At 52.5% G+C, this 19,465-nt stretch overlaps 1 protein-coding gene across 3 annotated transcripts in view; it reads left to right on the top strand.

Annotated features, from left to right (window-relative positions):
• Positions 1-18,945, top strand: part of KAZN (kazrin, periplakin interacting protein) — a 478,581-nt gene extending 459,636 nt beyond the window's left edge. For all 3 annotated transcript variants that reach the window (XM_017859262.1, XM_017859264.1, XM_017859263.1), the window contains exons 5-8: positions 6,276-6,465; positions 10,778-10,908; positions 14,207-14,257; positions 16,437-18,945. In XM_017859262.1, the coding sequence (XP_017714751.1) occupies positions 6,276-6,465; positions 10,778-10,908; positions 14,207-14,257; positions 16,437-16,604 (540 nt within the window). In that variant the 3' untranslated portion in view covers positions 16,605-18,945. The remainder of the gene's footprint in view (positions 1-6,275; positions 6,466-10,777; positions 10,909-14,206; positions 14,258-16,436) is intronic.
• The last annotated feature ends 520 nt before the right edge of the window (positions 18,946-19,465 follow it).

Below are 19,465 nucleotides of genomic sequence, written 5' to 3'. Positions count from 1 at the left end.
AGAGGAGAGGAGAGGAGAACCCTCCCCTAGTGACAGTGTAGGCAAATGAGGCAGGGGGTGAATCGGGAAGGCAGCTGCAGAACTCGGTCAGCATTCACAGCTCTGTGCTGAGGTTGCTCTAGAGCCACCCTGTCCTCCTGTTCTACTCATCAGTATTTGACCTCGCACATGTCACCTTTAACCTTTTCCTGCCTCAGTTTCCTCATTTGTAAAAAAGCCACCACAGCAACAGAGGAGAGGCAGGGACTGTGAGGGATGAGCGGGCAGAGAAGCAGAAGGTGTTGGCCAAGCCTCAGGTTCCTTTTTAATGGCCACACTCTGAGTGCATGCCCCTTGTGCCCGTTCTCAGCTGCAACGAAAGCAGTCCGCCCCAAATGTGCCACCTCCAGGCCCCTGGCCACCGCCTTTTTGGACCATTTGGACCAGCCCTTGCCAAGCCAGTTCCCAGGCTGGATCTGACCCCAGAGTGGTGGGGGGCTGCCACCCTGCATGAGGGCAGGATTGCCCATACCCGAGCCCACCTGAGCCAAGCCTGTCGCTGCCCCCAGAGGAGCCTCCCCTCCACAGCCAGAGCCTGCAATGGTCCTTGGCCTTTGGTTCTTGGTCACTGGTCGTTGGTGTTGTGGCCCATATTTGCCTCAGCAGCTCACACCGGTGCCTCCCTACTGGACCTGCTCCTACCCGTACCCCTGAGATCTGTGAAAGAAGATCCCAGTCGGCTTCCCCCCAAGGAGAAGAACTTAGCTGTGCCATAGAGTGTGTATATGAAGCACGGGAAGAAGGTGTCCTTGTGCCCCCTCAGTGCGCTTTTGGCACAATGTGCCATCCGCACAGGAGCACCAACCTTCCGGTGTCTGCTCAGAGGCTCCTGCGTCGGGATCCTCCCAGTCTTTACCCCAGAGAAACATTCCCTAGACAAGCACACATCAGCTGAAGGACCCGGTAGAGGATTCGGTTTCCGGGCACGGCGTGCCTGCAGGGCCAGGCTTGCTGTCTTATATGGGAAATGGGATGGGTGCATCATGGTCTCCCGATCAGCAGATCCTCAGGCCCTCCTAGTTAACAGGAACTGCCATTGACCCCAGCCAAAAGGTGGGCGAGGGCAGGGCCCTGTGCTGCCATCTCCCCTTCCTGCCTCATGGGTCTCACCGCCCAGGCTCAGGGAGTGCACAGGTAATCCTAACTGAGCACCATGGCTGCTCTGAGACCGTGGGCCAACCCGGATCCTTGACCCTGGTGTGAATTACTCCTCACATCATCCCATCATCCCTGCTTGTGAAATAGAGACTCTTTAATAACAATCGCTAATATTTATTGGGTATTTTTACCCTGGACCAAGCACTCTCCCTAGCAGCCATGTGAGGGAGGAACTGTCGTTCTCCCCCGTTGGACAGATGGAGGCACCAAGGCATGGAGAGGTGTGGAGCCTGCCTTGGGATCCCACAGCTCAGAGTGGCAGAGCCAGAATCAAATCCAGACAGAGCCCAAGCTCCAAAGAACTGTGCCAGGGCCTGGCCACCTCGTCACACAACTCCAGGGGGCGCTGCTTATATAAACATGGTCGTTCTTGGTTTCACCATCTTATATTGTGGGACCCTGAAGTTCAGAATGGTGGAGTAGTTTGCTCAAGGTCACACAGCAAGTTAAGTAGGAGAAATGGAGTTTCAACCCAGTTCTGTCTGACTTTTGTGACATGGACACATTTGTGTCAAGTTAACAATTCCCAGGAGCTTGATGTTCCGGGTTCCCCGTGCTTGGAAGAGGGTGGAGGCTCAGAGAGGAGAAGAGTCAGAGCCCAAGGGGAGTTCCCAGCATTAAATTGCATTTAGTGGAAGAGATTAGTCAGAGAAATGTGTCAGTTGCCACGGGAGAGGATCTAATGTGTGTGTGTGTACATGTGTATATGTGTGTGTGTTAGTCTTTTCTCAGGCTGCTGATAAAGACATACCTGAGGGCCGGGCGCAGTGGCTCACGCCTATAATCCCAGCACTTTGGGAGGCCAAGGCAGCCAGATCACGAGGTCAGGAGATCGAGACCATCCTGACTAACACGGTGAAACCCCGTCTCTACTAAAAATACAAAAAATTAGCCAGGTGTGGTGTCGAGCACCTGTAGTCCCAGCTACTCTGAAGGCTGAGGCAGGAGAATGGCATGAACCAGGAAGGTGGAGCTTGCAGTGAGCTAAGATCGCGACACTGCACTCCAGCCTGGGCGACAGAGCGAGACTCTGCCTCAAAAAAAAAAACAACAAAAAAAAAAGGCATGCCCAAGACTGGGTAATTTGTAAAGAAAGGGAGGCTTAATGGACTCACAGTTCCACATGGCTGGGGAGGCCTCACAATCATGGTGGAAGGTGAAGGAGGAGCAAAGGCACATCTCACATGGCAGCAGGCAAGAGAGCTTGAGCAGGGGAACTGCCATTTATAAAACCATAAGATCTCAGGAGACTTATTCACTATTATGAGAACAGCACAGGAAAAACCCACCCCCATGATTCAATTACCTCCCACCAGGTCCCTCCCATGACACGTGGGGATTATGGGAGCTACAATTCAATATGAGATTTGGGTGGGGACACAGCCAAACCATATTGGTGCATACATATGTGTATATGTGTATGTGCATGTGTGTATTTTGTGTGTATGTGTGTGCGTGTGTGCATGTGTGTATGTGTGTGTATACGTGTGTATGTGCCTGTGTATGGGTACGTGGGTGTGCAAGCAGGTGCATGTATTTTAGATGAAACTTCACATGCGTCATCTGCCGTTCCTCTCCATTATAGCTTTGCCTTGGAAGTTTACAGTCCTGGATAGATTTGCTTTAGAACTCACAGGTACAGCCAACCCATTCTGAAGGACCAACCGTAGGGGACCTCCCAATTGTCAGGTAGCAAGGATGTCAAGCTGCCTACTGAGATGGAAGATGCCACTCCCAGGCCCAGACAGAGATGAGGCCCTGCCTGGAAAGGAAGCGCATGGGTTCAGGAGAGCCACCCCGCCTAGGCCTCTTCGTCACTCCCTCCCATGCTCCCTCCAAGGGCTGCCTGTTTCAGGGGCTGGCTTGTACAATCCTGTGCTTCCTATGCATGTGGCTGGGAGTGTTTGCAGGAGGGGAGAGCTGAAGGTTCATTGCTGCATGACGGCAGACCAGCCTGGGTGCTTATTTCTCCCGAGTCGCACTTTCTGGGCAGCCAGATGGACTGGGCAGGAGGAAGCAAGGGAGTGGGGCATCCCCCTAAGACTGCAAGTGTAGCAGTGTGGAGGGCCAGGAGGCTGTGTGCACGCACACCTGGAGGGAAGGCAGGTGCAGCCACTGACTCACCTGAGCTGGGTGTGGTGGTTCAGGAAGTGTGCGTCTCCATGATCCTGGGCCTGCTGATAAAGACATACCTGAGTGCCAGGCGTCGTGGTTCACACCTGTAATCCCAGCACTTTGGGAGGCCAAGGCGGGCGGATCATGAGGTCAGGAGATCGAGACCATCCTGGCTAACACGGTGAAACCCCATCTCTACTAAAAATACAAAAAATTAGCCAGGCATGGTGGCAGGCACCTGTAGTCCCAGCTACTCGAGAGGCTGAGGCAGGAGAATGTACAGAGGCTCAAGACACACCCAGCTTCACTCCTTCCTTAAACAGAAAAGTTACCCCATTGTTCTTGCAGTAGGACCACAGAGCTGTTCCCTGGGCCATCAACACAACAAAGGCTCTGTGAAGCAGGGATCTGCTTCCATTTATCCTGCAGGTTCTTCCGGCATGTGTCCTGGATGTGCCCAGCCCCAGACCAGGTGCTGGGGACTCTGGTGAGCAGACAGGACCGGCCCACGTCATTTGTGCTGATTGTTTTCTTGCCCCGCAGGAACGTGGGCTTAGGGGAAACCACACTCGGCTCCCAGTCAGGCGCCAGGCTTTGGTACCCAGGTTGCATGTTGCACCCACTGGAGAAGTCACTGAACCTCTCTGAGTTTTGGTTTCTTATCTGTTGAGCACAGATAATCCCTAACTCCCTACCCGCAACCCAGCACTGTTGCATGGAGCGCGTGAGGGTGGCAGAGCACAAGGGGTTTTCTCGGCCAGAGCAGGGGCAAGCCAGATTTGGGGGGCAAGGCTGGCACCCTCAGCTCAGCCTCTGTGGCATGGATTTCTATTCCCTGGGAGCTGGCAGTGGGACGGAAGTGATTTCACAGACTTCTAGGGTGTCCGAGCTGGAAGGAGCCCTGAGGATCACTTGGTCCAGGCTTTTCACTATACAGATGGGGAAACTGAGGCTCAGAGGAGGGAGTGACTTGTCTAAAATAACACAGCTGGTCGATGTGATGAGGGTGCATCAGGCATTAGGCCAAGGACTGTCCGTTTCTTGGTGGGACCCTTTCTCAAGAACCTCAGCTCTGCCAGGAAGAACTCCAGGCCTGGGGCAAGGTTGGAAAGGTTGTGGAGAGATGAAATGGATTTTTTTTTTTTAATCTGTGTTCAGATGAGAGGCAAAGCCAGCACTCACAGTGGCACACACATAGCTACCCCCGAAACGTCAGTGTTCACCCAAAACCTCAGTGTGGGGGACCCCTGGGCCTCTCCCTGTCTCCTCTGCCCTGTCATGAGCCTGCAGAGCCAATCACAAGTAGAAAATGACTGTGATGAAAAGAAGGTGCATTAACACTTTGGGAGGCCGAGGCGAGTGGATCACTTGAGGTCAGGAGTTTGAGACCAGCCTGGCCAACATGGTGCAACCCTATCTCTACCAAAAATACAAAAAATTAGCCAGGTGTGGTGGCAGGCACCTGTAATCCCAGCTACTCAGGAGACTGAGGCAGGAGAATTGGTTGAGCCTGGGAGGCAGAGGTGGCGATAAACTGAGATCGTGTCACTGCACTCTGGCCTGGGCAATAGAGCGAGACTCCATCTCAAAAAAAAAAAAAAAAAAAAAAAACAAGAAAAGAAAAAAAAAAGAATATGCATTAACACATTTCTAATACTGCCCTTTTTCTCCCCAAAAGAATTTGGGCAGACACTGGGCAGAGAAAGGAAGACCTGTGTGACCAGTCAAGGTGGCCTCCCGGCCCCAGCTCAGCCCCACACTTGTCCCTGGGCTCCCTCCTGCCTTACATGTTCTTGGCGTGGGCTCCTGAGAGCTGGGCTTAGGATCTGCCCTCTCCCCAGCCTGCATTCAAGCAGGAGCTGGTCATGTAGGCTGATCGTGCACCTGCCCATCTCCTTGCTAGTTCTGCAGAAGGTGCACATGGCTCTTCTCTGGCAAAACCTTGTGAAAGGGAGATGAAGCAGCCTTCAACCTTGCAAGGAGTTAAACTAATGGGAGCCAAAACACCTTTTTCTTACAATCGGACTTGAATCCTGGCTAGTCCTTGGAGAATCCAAAAGAATGGTGATAAGAGTGTTCCTGGGGCCGGGCGCGGTGGCTCACGCCTGTAATCCCAGCACTTTGGGAGGCCAAGGCAGGTGGATCACTTGAGGTCAGCAGTTCGAGCCCAGCCTGGCCAACATGGTGAAACCCCGTCTCTACTAAAAATACAAAAATTAGCCAGGTGTAATAGCACATGCCTGTAATCCCAGCTACACATGAGGTTGAGGCAGGAGAACTACTTGAACCCCAGAGGCGGAGGTTGCAGTGAGGTGAGCCACTGCACTCCAGCCTGGGCAACAGAGTGAAACTCCATCTCAAAACAAAAAAGGGGAGTGTTCTTGGACCCCCTCTATTTCTGGTCTCACTTTCGCTGTTGGTGGGTAACCCCCAGGTGAGCTCTCGGGTGAGTTAAGTTGACACAAATGTGACAAAAGTCAGACAGAACTGGGTTCAAACTCCACTTCTTCTACTTGTGTGACTTTGAGCAAATTACTCCACCATTCTGAACTTTAGGATCCCACTATGTAAGATGGGGAGACCAAGAGGGACCATGTTTATGTAAGCAGCGCCCCCTAGAGTTGTGTGACAAGGTGGCCAGGCCCTGGCACAGTTCTTTGGAGCTTGGGCTCTGTCTGGATTTGATCCTGGCTCTGCCACTTCTGAGCTGTGGGATCCCAAGGCAGGCTCCACACCTCTCCATGCCTTTGCGCCTCCAGCTGTCTAACGAGGAGAACGACAGTTCCTCCCTCACACGGTTGCAGGGCAGGTGCTTGACTTACAATTGGCACTCGATGCAGAGCCAGCAATACCTGGTGCAGAAGTTCAGGGCTTTCTCCCCATGGCAGTGGGTGGTGCCGAGCAGCTGGCCAAGAGGTCCCCTTGGTTGTGACTTCTTCTTCCTGTCTTCCTGCTCTCTCCAGGCCAAACAGTCCTTAGCTACGCTGACCAAGGATGTCCCCAAGCGGCATTCCCTCGCCATGCCGGGCGAGACGGTGCTCAACGGCAACCAGGAGTGGGTGGTGCAGGCGGACCTCCCGCTGACCGCAGCCATCCGGCAGAGTCAACAGACTCTCTACCACTCACACCCCCCTCACCCTGCGGACCGGCAAGGTGAGTCCTGCCCTGGCCTGGCCCCACCACGATTTCGAGGGGCTTCACAGGAGGCCATCCGACCCAGTGGGAGAGGCAGCTTCTTTGTTCACACTACAGCAGCTTAGGGGGTGTGGGGCAGAGACCTTGGGCTCGTGTAACTGAAAAATCTAAGAGATGGACAGCAGGCGTAGCTGGATCCAGAGGTTCAAACACTATTTTGGTCCCTCTGACCATGTCTCTCCATCTCTTAGCTCTGCGTACCTCCTTTTGGCCTCATCTTTAGGCTGTCTCTTTCTGCAAGAAAGTAAAATAGTCCCCTGCAGTTCCAGATGTTTAAGACCCTCACAGCTCAAGTCTTAAGAAAGAAAAACTATCTCTTCCCCCTGTGTCCATAGCAAATCCTAAAGAAAGACTCTGATTGGCCACATCAGAGTCACATGGGCATCCTTTGGCAGGAGAGGCAGCAGAACTGCTTGATTGACAGCTCTGGCCAATCGCAGGGCATCCAGGAGGGGCTAATGTCAATGTCACAGGTGTTTGCTCCAGGCACTCGGCAGGGAAGTCTGGCCTCTGGGCAGCATCTGTACCCACTGCCCATGGAACAGGCTCCAAACTCCTCGCTGTCCTGTTGCACGTCTGCAGGCCACCTTGCTCTGTTCTCTATCCCTTCTGCAAGTAGGTGCCCTTACGTGATAGATGCAAGTTGTGATAGATGCAAGTTTGGTCATCCTCATCTAAGCGGCTCTGGGCAAGCGGGCCTCCTCCTCATGGAGCTGGCTGCTGGTCCTGGGAAAGCCTGGACAGCGCCTGACGGATCTGCCCCTCCCTGGGGCCCCTTCCTCCTCCACAGTAATCTGCCTCACATACAACCAATCTGCCATGCGTATTATGCCAGAACACCCCTCCTCCAAGGAAAGCCTTCCGTGCTCTCCTCCCCCTGTGTCGGTTCTATGCTCTGTAAAGTTGCGTGCTCCGCCTGCGTCAGAGCACCTCTTACCCTAAGACGCTGCAGATTTGCTAATTGAACTGCATTTGTCAGGCCAATGAGCTCCCTCCATCCTGTCCAGTGCCGGCACTGTGGTAGGCACATCCATAAGCATGCAGGCTAGCTCTATGGGATTGGTACCGATTGGCAGCCAACACAGCCAGTGCAGGCCAAGGTGGGAGAACGTCACTGTGAAGGCGGCGGCTAGGCTGCCCTTGGCAGCTGCAGATGAGTCAGACCAGCAGCCCTGGACCCCGTAAGGCGCTGGCAGGCTGGCAGGCTGATCAGGGAGAAGCCAGCAGGCCCTGCTATTGCCTGTCAGGAGTTCAGCTGGGGCAGTGTAGGTGAGTCATTGGGGTGAAGGGGCATAGACCCTGGATTCAGACTGCTGGGTTCAGCTCTGGCCCTGCTGCTTACTAGGGGCATAACCCATGACCTTGGCCAGGGTCCTCAGTTTCCCCATGTATAAAAGGGGCATTAGGCTCTTAGCACACAACGTACATTAACGGTGTTTGCTGAGACTTCCTCAACCTACTTCACGGGGCTTTCGTGAAGACGAAATGTGTAAAACTGCGGGAATGGGGCTGGGATCACGGTCAGAGCTGGGTAAATATTAGCTGCTATTCTCATTATCATCATCATCACCGTTGTTGTCATCATTGATAGGTGACACAGGGACTTTGAGAACCCAGACAGTAAGCAAATTCAGAGTCTTCCCCTCCCACTGAGTGGAGACAGCAGCCCTCCCTTTGCTGTCTGACCCAGGGTTGTGTGATTTTTTTGGGGTAAGGGTGGGCAGCTCTGGCCTTCAAAGTCTCAACTCAGAGCTGGAAGAGCTTATAATAAAACTGCCTGGGACCGGCATCCTCATCAGGCAGGGAAACTGAGACCCAGAGAGGGCCATCACTTGTTCAGAGTCTCAGAGCCCAGCCGTGCAGCCAGCTGTCCTGGCTTCTGGTCCAGCCCCAGGGCAGCAGGAGGGCAGAGGTGCAGTTTGAAGGCAGACAGGGCTTGAGCAGTTTCTGCATCACGTAGAGGCGGCAGACTCCTGGTCATCCTCATCTGCCTCTGCAGGACCTCTCCTCAATGGACCTGGCTCTGATCTGGGAAAGCCTGAACAGGCTGATGGATCTGCCCTCTGGACCCTTCGTCCTCCACAGTATCTGCCTCACATACAACCATCTTCATGGGTTTTATCAGATACCCCCTCCTCCAGGAAGCCTTCCGTGCTCTCTCCCCTGTGTCCTCTATGCTCCTGTAAAGTTGGGTGCTCACTTGTGTCAGAGCACCTCTTACCCTACCTCAGGTTTGCTGTTGATGCATTTGTCACATGACTCCTCCCATCTGTCCAGTGTCTGGCACTGTGGTAGGCACATCATACATGCAGCTACTCTCTGGGATTGATACCACTGGCATCCACCCCCGTGTTACACATAACAAACCTGGCTCAGAGGGGCCAGGCAGGATGCTCAAGGCCACACAGCCTGTAGGGTAAACTCACCCTGATTGGAGTTGACTCCAAAGCCAGGGCTCCTTCAGCCACCAATCTTCTGTATTAGAGCATATGGCCATTGGCGGCAAGGACTGTCTTTTGCAAGGATGCTGCCCTACCTGCTGGCGTGCCGCCTGCACATAGTAGGTGCTTAGCCAGTCTTGTCAAACAAAAGATGCTTTCTCCATCCAGTGCCAATGCCTGCAGACAGGAGAGCAACCTGCTGGGGACTGGGAAGGGCTTCTGAGCTGTGGCTTCTGGTCTAGACCTTTCATTCAGCCACTATTTATTGAGTACCTACTATGTGCTAGGCACCATGAGCTCTGGGATTCAACAGGGTAAGACACCCAGGACGCCTGCCCTCCCAGAGCAGATGTTGTCAGTGTACAGATATGACATGTAAATATACTATCAAAGAACAAGCAGGCAGGGTGCCGTGGCTCACGCCTGTAATCCCAGCACTTTGGGAGGCCAAGGTGGGCAAATCATGAGGTCAGGAGTTCCAGACCAGCCTGGCCAACATGGTGAAACCCTGTCTTTACTAAAAATACAAAAATTAGCCGGATTTGGTGGCACACGCCCGTAGTCCCAGCTACTCGGGAGGCTGAGGCAGGAGAATTGCTTGAACCCAGGAGGCAGAGGTTGTGGTGAGCAAAGATCGCGTCACTGCACTCCAGCCTGGGCAACAGAGCAGGACTCTGTCTCAAAAATAAATAAATAAATAACAAGCAGAACAATGACAGATTGTAATTAGCACAAGGAGAGAAATCAACAGAAAACAGGCACTTTTTTGGGGGGATGGAGAGATGGAGTCTTGCTATGTTGCCCAGGCTGGTTTCGAAGTCCTGGGCTTACGCAGTCCTCCCTCTTCTCCCTCCCAAAGTACTGAGATTACAAGCGAGAGCCAGCATGCCCAGCCAAAAACAGGCGCTTTGATGAGAAACGACAAGGCAAAGTAGGGAGAGCTGATTACTGGGGAAGGCCTCCCGGGACAGACTGAGACCTGGAGGGTGACGGTGCCCCTGACGGGCAACAGGAATGGCAGAGACCAAGGCAGGGGGACATGACCTGTCTCAGGCAGTCAGAAGGCTGATGTGGCTCAAGCTGAGGCTGCTGGGGTAGGCAGGGCCATGGCACATCAGGCCGTGTTGGAGGCCAGGAGGAAGAGAGATGAGATGCTGGTGACTCATGCTCTGGTGTGTAGAGTGGAGTCGACGCGACCCACCAGGAGGCTGTGTGGTCTTCCAGGCAAGAGTCAGTGGTGGCAATGCAGTGGGAGAGAAGCAGGCAGATTTGGGGCAACGTTTTGGAGCTGCTGCTACTGATTGGATGTGGGATATGGGGGAAAGAGAGAAAGTGGTGGTGGCCTTTAGGTTTCTCATTTGGGAAACCGATTGGGGGCAGTGGTTAGGATTGCACCAGGTCTAGGAATGTCCAGGTGGTGGGAGCATATGAACAGAGTCACAGAGTACTCAAGTATTAATGCATCACGGTGCTCCTTAGAAATGCATTTATAAACATCAAGCACTTTCCTATATTGGACTTGGAAACGAGGAGACTTGAACTTGGAATGAGAAGAAGACTTGAAAACTTCCACGTCTTCTCCTCGTTCGTGCTGGTGGAGGAGGGTTCATTGGATCCAAAGGCTGTGGGTGGTTCTTCCCAGCAGCTGCTCTATGGGAATGTGTGGAGCTGTGGAGTAGGGGGTTGGAGAACCAGGCACGTCTCTTCCCCTTTCTACACCTCAGTGTTCCCATCTGCAGAACGGGGATGTTGGGTGGAATAGCCGCCAAGGCAGCACAGGCGAGGACATTCTCTCCATCCCTCACTCACCAGCTGTCCCTGCTTTCCAGCGGTCAGGGTGAGCCCCTGCCACTCCCGGCAGCCCTCTGTCATCTCCGACGCATCTGCCGCCGAAGGCGACCGGTCGTCCACACCTAGCGACATCAACTCCCCTCGACACCGGACGCACTCCCTCTGCAACGTAAGGCCAGCAGCAGCGGGGCCTGGGCCCCTGGGCCCTGCCCAGAAACCACAGGGGTGGGGGTGGCGGGGTGAAGCCATACTCGCTGTTTCCTCTCGTCCACCCAGGGAGCACTCTGGCGAATGCATTTCCTGTTCTGTTCTTTCCTTTTGCAAGAAGCGATGGATGTGGGGAGAAAAAGGAATGAGGCCCGTTTGCTCCTTGTGTCCGGGAGGGTGAGGAGAATCCAGAGGAAGTGGGCCTGGGTTGGCCGCAGGCGCAGCCTGGAACTCTGCCCCAGTGGGCCCTGTCTGGGACTGTGGGCTTCTCCTCCCACACGTTACCTTCCAGAGCTCAGGGCCTCCCTAGCACTGCCTCATTTCCCTTTAGAGCCAGCTCTCCATCCTGATCCAAGAGTCTTGGCATGAATTGCCTCTGGAGAGGCGTGTGAATATGGTCTAAGTTTATTTCCTTTGCTTATGTCATCAAACACTTTTGATTACATGCTGGGCACCAGCTCCTAGGAGGCAAAGGTCCTAGCTGCCTGGCTCTTGATGACTAGTGGGGCAGACAGATGGGCTCTGCAACAGTGAGGGAGTAAATGAAGATGGGTCGAGCTTCTGAGGACAGTCGGAAGCCATGTCGAGGCTCTAACATGAAATATTGGGGTCCGGGTGTGGAGACCACCTTGAATTTGTGTTCTATCACACAGTTGGTAATGCAGAGGCTCCCCTCTGCCATATCCTAAAGACAGAGACATCATAGGGTTAGATCCTCAAATGCACAAGATGGCTTTTCCCAAAACACAGTTAATGCCACTTTATTAACCAGCGAAATAGATAATAAAAAAGAAATGAGGTGAACACATTGGACAAAACCATTAGTTGCCAATGACATGATTCTCTACCTGGAAAACTAAAGAGAATAACTTGAAAAGCTATTAGAACGAGTAATAAGCATGTACATAACAGTGTTGCTTGGAAATCAATGTGTAAAAATCAATCACTTTCCTATAGATGTTGATGGAACCATTTTTTTCAATCCACAATAACAATGAAAAGTGCATATAAAAATAGCTAAGACTAAAATTCAGAGAAGCTACCTCAGTCTGCTGAGGTGGGCGGCAGGGATTGCTGACCCAGGGACCTTAGACCGCCTCCTCAGAGTGGGAAGAAGGTCATTTGCAGCCTGGAGCCCTGCTCAAGGCTGGGATTCTCTTTTTTATTGTTTTATTTTATTTGTTTTTGTGTGTGTGTGATGGAGTTTCACTCTTGTCACCTAGGCTGGAGTTCGGTGACGCAGTCTCAGCTCACTGCAACCTCTACCTCCCAGGTTCAAACAATTGTCCTACCTCAGCCTCCTAAACAGCCGACATGACAGGTGTGTGCCACCACACCCGGCTAATTTTTGTATTTTTAGTAGAGATGAGATTTCACCATGTTGGCCAAGCTTGTCTTGAACACCTGACCTCAGGCGATCTTGAACACCTGATCTCAGCCTCCAAAGTGCTGGGATTATAAGCATGAGCCACTGCACCCAGCGGGAGTCTCTGTTTTATACTGGTGCTTTAAGGAAGCAGTGTGTTCTTCTCTTGTCCCCAGGAGAGAATCCTACTGACAAAGGCTGTCTTGACTAACAGAACCAAGGCAAGGAAGCTGGGCCACTGGAGAGGTTTCTGATATCCATTCCCTGATTCTGAAGGACCACTGTGGAATTACATCTAGAACCAGCAGTGTCCCTGCACCATTCTCATCCCAATTGAGAATACCTTCCTCCCGTGGCCATATTTTGCCTTCTCATGGTGGGCCCATGGGAACTCCGGCAGCAGAAATGCTGCTGGAAAAACCCCATTCTGCAGAAGGAGTTCTCCAAAGGCCTCTTGAATTGCACTTGACCCAGCCCTGGCCTTTTGCCCACCATAGCCTTGGCACACGCCTGCTGCCAGGAAATGGGTGCTTTGATTTGTCTGCATACAGGCGTTTCAGTGAGCAGGCCCCATTCTCTTTGCCCATAGATTTGGCAAAGATGTTCCTATCCACAGTGGAACTATTTTAGCTGCCTTCAGAATGGGTTCTGTTTGCAAACCTTGAGACTACAGACTAAACTACCATTCATTAAATTCCCTCACTTCTTCAACCCCTTTTATCCCCCCATCTCAACAGGTGTGCACAAAGGTAAGCCAGGAAGAGCCCGAAAATAGCTACAGGTAACCCTTTGCCTTGGGCATCTGACCTCCACCAGCAAGAATAGTGCAGCCTGGACTAATGACTGCCTCATCCTCTCACCCTCTGGCCACTAATTTAGAGCAGAAGTAGGGACTCAGCATAGAGAGGTTGGAGAAGGTTGACGGACTTTGGCATTATGCTTGCAATTCCAGAAATAACCACCAGGAGTCAGAAATAACCACCAGGCGTCTCCTTAGTAATGACTGTTTTGATCCAAAGGATCTGTGGGCTCCAGGCAGGACAGACTGATTCTGGGATGTAGTGAAGGCTTTTGTACCCCCGCAGGCTATTAAGGCTTCCCTCCGCACCCACCTAGGGCAGGGCTGGCAACACAATGGAAATGTCCTACCTGCCCATCCTAGGGACCTGTCTGAGGCTCCCTAGGAAAAAGGGAAGGAGCTCAGACCTCTTCTGGGGCAGCCCAAAGCTCAGGACCAAATGTGCATTACCCTGGAGCTCCTGCCTGGAAGGAGCACTGTGCCAGGAGAAATCTGACAGTCCCCAATTTGAGTTGTAGCTCTGCATCTAATTAGCTCCATGGTAGTGGACTGTCTGCTGCCTCTGTTGATATCTGTGAATAGGGCTAACGAGTCCTGCCTGCCTCTGCACAAACAGAGATTCACTGTGTTGGTTGTAGGGGAAGACAGAAGCTTCCCTAAGCTTCCCTAAACATGGTCTCCTAAGTTTGTTTCTGTCCCAAAATTCTTTATTTTGTACTTTTTCTGTAAAAGTACATTTCTTTATGAAAAGCACCAAGTCTAACCAAGCTCTAGCTCTAAGTCAATGGACTGATGAGAACAGGAACTTAGATGCCCTGGAGTGGCTGATTTGTTGGTCAGAAGATGTTGGGGGTTGAGAGGCCAGACCAGGCAGGAGAGGACCCCAGGGCCTCTGGGGATATTCTAGGCCCCAACAATAAGCCATCTGGGGGTATCTGCTTCAGGAGATGGGAGGTGGGCTCCCCACCTCAGAGGCAGGGTGGTCCCTGAGGGATGGCATCCTTCCACGGAAGGCCCCACACTGCACGGGCCGCCTCTGCTCTCCTGTGTCACATGTCTCTGCTGTTTCATCTTCCTCTTCTCCTCTGGCTACAGGGCGACAGTCCCGGCCCAGTTCAGAAGAACCTGCACAACCCTATTGTACAGGTAGGTGTGCCCTCCCTGGCCACTTAGGCCCTCCCTCCACCCCACCTTGACTACGACTTCACTCTCTGTTCCCCTCAGCCCACATCCATGCTGCACACCCAAGGTGAAGAGGATTTATGCCACTTCCAGAGTCTCAGGTGGGCTGGGGCCTGAGCCAGGCTCAGCACCTGGGCCCACCTGGCCCTGTGCCCTGCGGGGCTGTGGAGCTACTGAGTGCACACATGTCCTCTGTCCTGATGCCCTAGCCATGGCTTACCCTGGCAGCCAGCTCTATCTAAAATTCCCATTATTATTGAAAAGCTCATAGCCCAGGCAGTGGGCTCTTTGTGCTGCCAGAAACTTGATTCATTCTTAACGTTTTCGATATTCTGTCATCAGAGTGAGGAGGGGGCTGCAGGGAGGACAAACAGCGTGAATTTGAGGGTCTGCAGGGGTCTCCGAAGTCTTCTTTCTAGTCCTGGGGTCCCCACCTGTTGGTCTGCACAGCACCCATCTGCATTGGAGACCACCAGGGAAGTGGTTCAAATGCAGATTCCTGGGCCATTTGCCCTAGAGATTCTGATCCAGCAGGTTACAGGTGCGGCCTGGAATTCGGGAAATCCCTAAGTATTTGGGGAACCATGAGTCTAATCTAAGCTCCGCCCCAGTTATACATGATGCCACCATATGTCTTTGTGTGAAGCACTTGGCGGTTTGCAAAACTCTTCTGCAGATACCACCCAGATGCCTGTAGTGTCCCTAACAGGAGGGCAGAGTAGACCTTACCACCACCACCACCACCACCATCTAATATTGTTTTCCCACGTCACAGACAAGAAAACATCTCAGAGCAGCTGGGGTGCTTTCCAGGGTTCCACAGGTAGAGTCATGATCGAAACTGGAACCCGCAGTGGCCATACGGTCTCCTGTCCAGGGCAAGTGCCGAGCCCTTGTCCTCGGCTGACACAGGCTGCAGACTCCTCCGCATTTTCCGGGCTCTCCCAGGCCCCCTTGCCCATATCACTGTGTGCTTAGTGCCCTGACACGGCAGACAGGGCCTGTGGCCGCCTTTCCTCCCTATGGCCTCGCGTCGTGGACGTGACCACGGTCAGTGGCCGAGTGCATGGACATCCTCCTACAAGCCCTTAAGAAGCACCTGAAAGTTGTGGGCAAATTGAATTTAAACAATATTATTTAAACAATATTATTATAGTACAAATGACCACAGCTGCTCACATGGACTGAATGCCTGTGGTACACCAGACACCATCCTTAGGGTCTTTTTCTTTTTTTTTTTCTTTTTTTTTTTTTTTTTGAGACGGAGTCTCGCTCTGTCGCCCAGGCTGGAGTGCAGTGGCCGGACCTCAGCTCACTGCAAGCTCCGCCTCCCGGGTTTACGCCATTCTCCTGCCTCAGCCTCCCGAGTGGCTGGGACTACAGGCGCCCGCCACCTCGCCTGGCTAGTTTTTTGTATTTTTTTAGTAGAGACGGGGTTTCACCGTGTTAGCCAGGATGGTCTCGATCTCCTGACCTCATGATCCGCCCGTCTCGGCCTCCCAAAGTGCTGGGATTACAGGCTTTAACCCCGCCCCGGCCTTTTTTCTTTTTTTTTTTTTTTGAGACGGAGTCTCACTCTGTCGCCCAGGCTACAGTGCAGTGGCACGATCCTGGCTCACCACAGCCTCCGTCTCCTGGGTTCAAGTGATTCTCCTGCCTCAGCCTCTCAAGTAGCTGGGATTACAGGTGCCTATCGCCACACCCGGCTAATTTTGTATTTTTAGTAGAGACGGGGTTTCGCCATGTTAGCCAGGCTGGTCTCGAACTCCCGACCCAGGTGATCCACCCGCCTCGGCCTCCCAAAGTGCTGGAATTACAAGTGTGAACCACCATGCCTGGCCTGTTCTCAGGGTCTTTATCCTGTCTTTAGCAACATCCTCGTGGCAATCTTGGAAGGGTCTTACTGTTGTCCCTGAGAGCTTCTGTGACTGACCCATGTTTGCTCAGTGAATGAGGGGCTGACCTTGGCATTCCAGCCCTGGAGGTGGCTTCTCAACCATCCCAGCCCATCCCTGACCCCACTGGCTTAAAGCTCAGAGAGGCCTTCCCTGCCCGGGATCCCATCCACTGCAGTCTGCACCCCAGCTAAGTTTGCCTTTCTCCTTCTCCCCCACCCTCTGCCACGTGGCTCCTGACTCCTCAGTCACTAGAGGATCTTGAAGACCAAAAACGGAAAAAGAAGAAAGAGAAGATGGGATTCGGCTCCATCTCCCGCGTCTTCGCCAGAGGGAAGCAGCGGAAGTCCCTCGACCCCGGCCTCTTTGATGGTACCGCCCCTGATTATTACATAGAGGAGGACGCAGACTGGTGATACGCGCTCCCCTGCGCCTGCTGCCTGCAGGCGTGTCTGTGCGTGTGGGTGTGCGTGGAAGCGAGCGTGGGTGTGCATGTGGCCGTGCGTGGGGTGCGTGTGCACGTGTGCGCTGGCACACACGGGTGCTGGGTGTGGCCGAGCGCCTCTAACAAGCGAAAACACGAGTGTGAACCTCTCTCCCCTGCGTCGCCACCTCTGTAATTGATGTACATACCGCAAACCGTGTGTGAACCTGTCAACTCTCTGTCGTCTTTGGAGCGATACCGTTGTGTTGTTATTTTTCTTCAATGTTCGGTTTTTCTTTTTTTTTTTCTTTTGTTTGGTTCGTCGGTTTGTTTTGTTTTGTTTTTTCCCCTTTCTCCTCCCCTCCTCCTTTTTATGAAACTTGAAAACTTGAAGGACTGCTGTGTATTTGTAAATAACAAAACTATTGTGCACTCCGTGCTTATAAATGTCCCTCGTCCAAACCGCTACTCTTGGAGCCCGTCTGGCAGAGGATGTGGTCTGTTTTTGATGTCCCCTCCCGCCCCCCCTGGTGTGAACGTGTGGAACCAGACCCTGTCCTGGGGGTGCGTCCAAGTCACTTTAACCACAAAACGCCATCGTCGTCAGGGTAAGGTCCGCTCTCCACAGAGACTCGGGAACCTGGCCAAGGGGCCTTGTCTTGGCTGGGTTTGTCAGAGGTCAAACGGGCTCTTTTAAACGGCCTACCAGTTTTTAAATTGCGTTGCCGTTTCTTTCTTTATGAAAAAAAAAGAAAAAAGAAAATTGTTTCGTTTAATTTATTTGCACAAATGCTGAAAACTTATTCTATCTAAATTATTACATAAATATTGGAATGTCTATTTTTCCATGGGGTGGGCGGGAGGTGGGTGTCTCTGTTGACTTGTCTGTTCTGTTATCATGCTGCTACCCAACTGTGCAAAGTAGTTTAGGGTGGCCAGAACCCAGGGACCATTGGATTTCAAAGCTTGCTTTTTCTGTTCTCTCTTCTCTCTCCCTCTCTCTCTGTCTCTCCCATTCTCCTGCCCATGCATGAAAGTGTCCTCCACCTTCTTCCCACCCAGACCTCCCTCCGGGCCTTTCTCTATATATTTATTTATCTGACATACAGAACACGACCTCAGTGAGCAGCGCGCTGACAGTCATGATCCTCTTCTTTGGGTCTGTGTTTTGAGAGAGGTTGAGTTCAGGGCAAGACAGCCTGCCGCACATCCAAGGGTACGACCAGTGGGACCCTGGCCTGAGTCTGTTCCCCGAGGGGCCTCCAGCAGCATCTGTTCCTCCCTGCAGCTGTGTCTTTCTTGTCCTGGGTTTATGATGCAGGTGGGCCAGGCAGGTGTCATTAGGGGAGGCACCCACTTCAAGAGGAGGGCCACAGTGGGGACACAGAGTCCAATACCTGAGCCCTCCACCCTCCCCATTCTCGTTGGTTCCATCGTCCATACTTAGAACCTCCCAGGATCCCTTGGACTCTGTGCCCCAACTTGTCACGGCAGCCTGAGCCTACCCACCCCAGGAGAGGAGGGCTGGCAGGAACGTCTGCCTATTCCGGGGGTGGCGTTGTCCCCAAAGAGGCTTCACCAGCAAAGGAACTGTGTGCATTTTAATACTGGGGGACGGAGGACGTGTGAGCTGCTCAGCTAGGTCTGCCCAAGGCCTAAAACTCAATTTCCTTTTTCTTTTGCTTCTGCCCATCCTTAACAACTAACAGCTCAACCCACACCTCTAGACAACAGTAGTTGCGCTTTCTGCTAACGGTAACATTTTCAGCTCTTAAAAAGAAGCAAGGAGATTTTCAAATGCTAGAGTGTCTCTATCAGAAGGGATGGGACATTGTGTCCAAAGCCTCAAGAGCAAACCACACTTTCCTTCTGACCTGGTCCAAAGGTCAGCAAAGAGCAAGCAGGCAGAGGCCCTCCTAAGGACTTTTCTGTCCTCCTTTGGCCAAACTGTTTAACCGAGCCTAGGGGTGAGGGGGAGTGACCCGAGCTGGCACCTTTCTCCATGGAGAGAGATTTTAGAAAATACTTTTCTCGCCCATGAATTTCGTTTTTGGTTGATTTTTATTGTTTTCCCTTTACTTACAAGAAAATAAGATTGCAACCACTCCTGGTAATGATTTAGTAGTTCCTTTTCATTTCAGTTTTTGTAAATTAGGAGATAATTCTAAGAGTTACTAAAGGATGATTTATTTAAGAGAACTACGTCAAATAGCAAATGAGTTATGGGTAACATTAGATGAAAATAACCTTTCCCGTGGGAAAAGGTATCTCGAAGGCATGGATGCAAATATAAAATATTAAAAAAAATCTAAATAAAGCTTATTTTAAAATATTATCGAATTCTATGTTATTTGATTGCTTCTATTTGGCTCCGGGTGGGAGGCTCTGCCCCTCTGGGAGGCACAGGCTGGCATGACCTGCTCCTTGGACTTCCAGGGCTGGGTTCTGGGAGGGGGGGATGGGAGGGGCTGAGGAAAGCTGGCTGGATTCGGGGCCCTTGGGGGGCCGAGCCGGGGTAGCCTCCCAGAAGCATCTCGCCTCTGCTGCCCTGACTGTAATTTGGAGGGCTGCCCTGTGGTCCAAATGCACCACCCCCCACCTGGCACCCTGCATTGTGGAGCTTAGTGGCCCCAGTCAGCTTTCATCTGCTTCCTTCTCCCCCTGAGCTCCTTCCAGAGGCCCCAGAGGAGCCTGTGCGTTGGGGCACGTTACTTCCTGCAGACCTCAGTGGGCCTCTGCACGTCCCATGATCCCACCCTCCCTGGAGGACCGAGAGGAACTTCAGGGAGACAGAGAGGGAGCCACAGGCTTCCTTGATTGAAGCCAGAGTGAGCCAGGCTTTTCCTAGCCCCA

The sequence above is a fragment of the Rhinopithecus bieti genome, unplaced genomic scaffold (assembly GCF_001698545.2).
Source record: "Rhinopithecus bieti isolate Rb0 unplaced genomic scaffold, ASM169854v2 scaffold_50015, whole genome shotgun sequence".
Lineage (NCBI taxonomy): Eukaryota > Metazoa > Chordata > Mammalia > Primates > Cercopithecidae > Rhinopithecus > Rhinopithecus bieti.
This window is presented reverse-complemented; position numbering and strand designations above follow the sequence as displayed.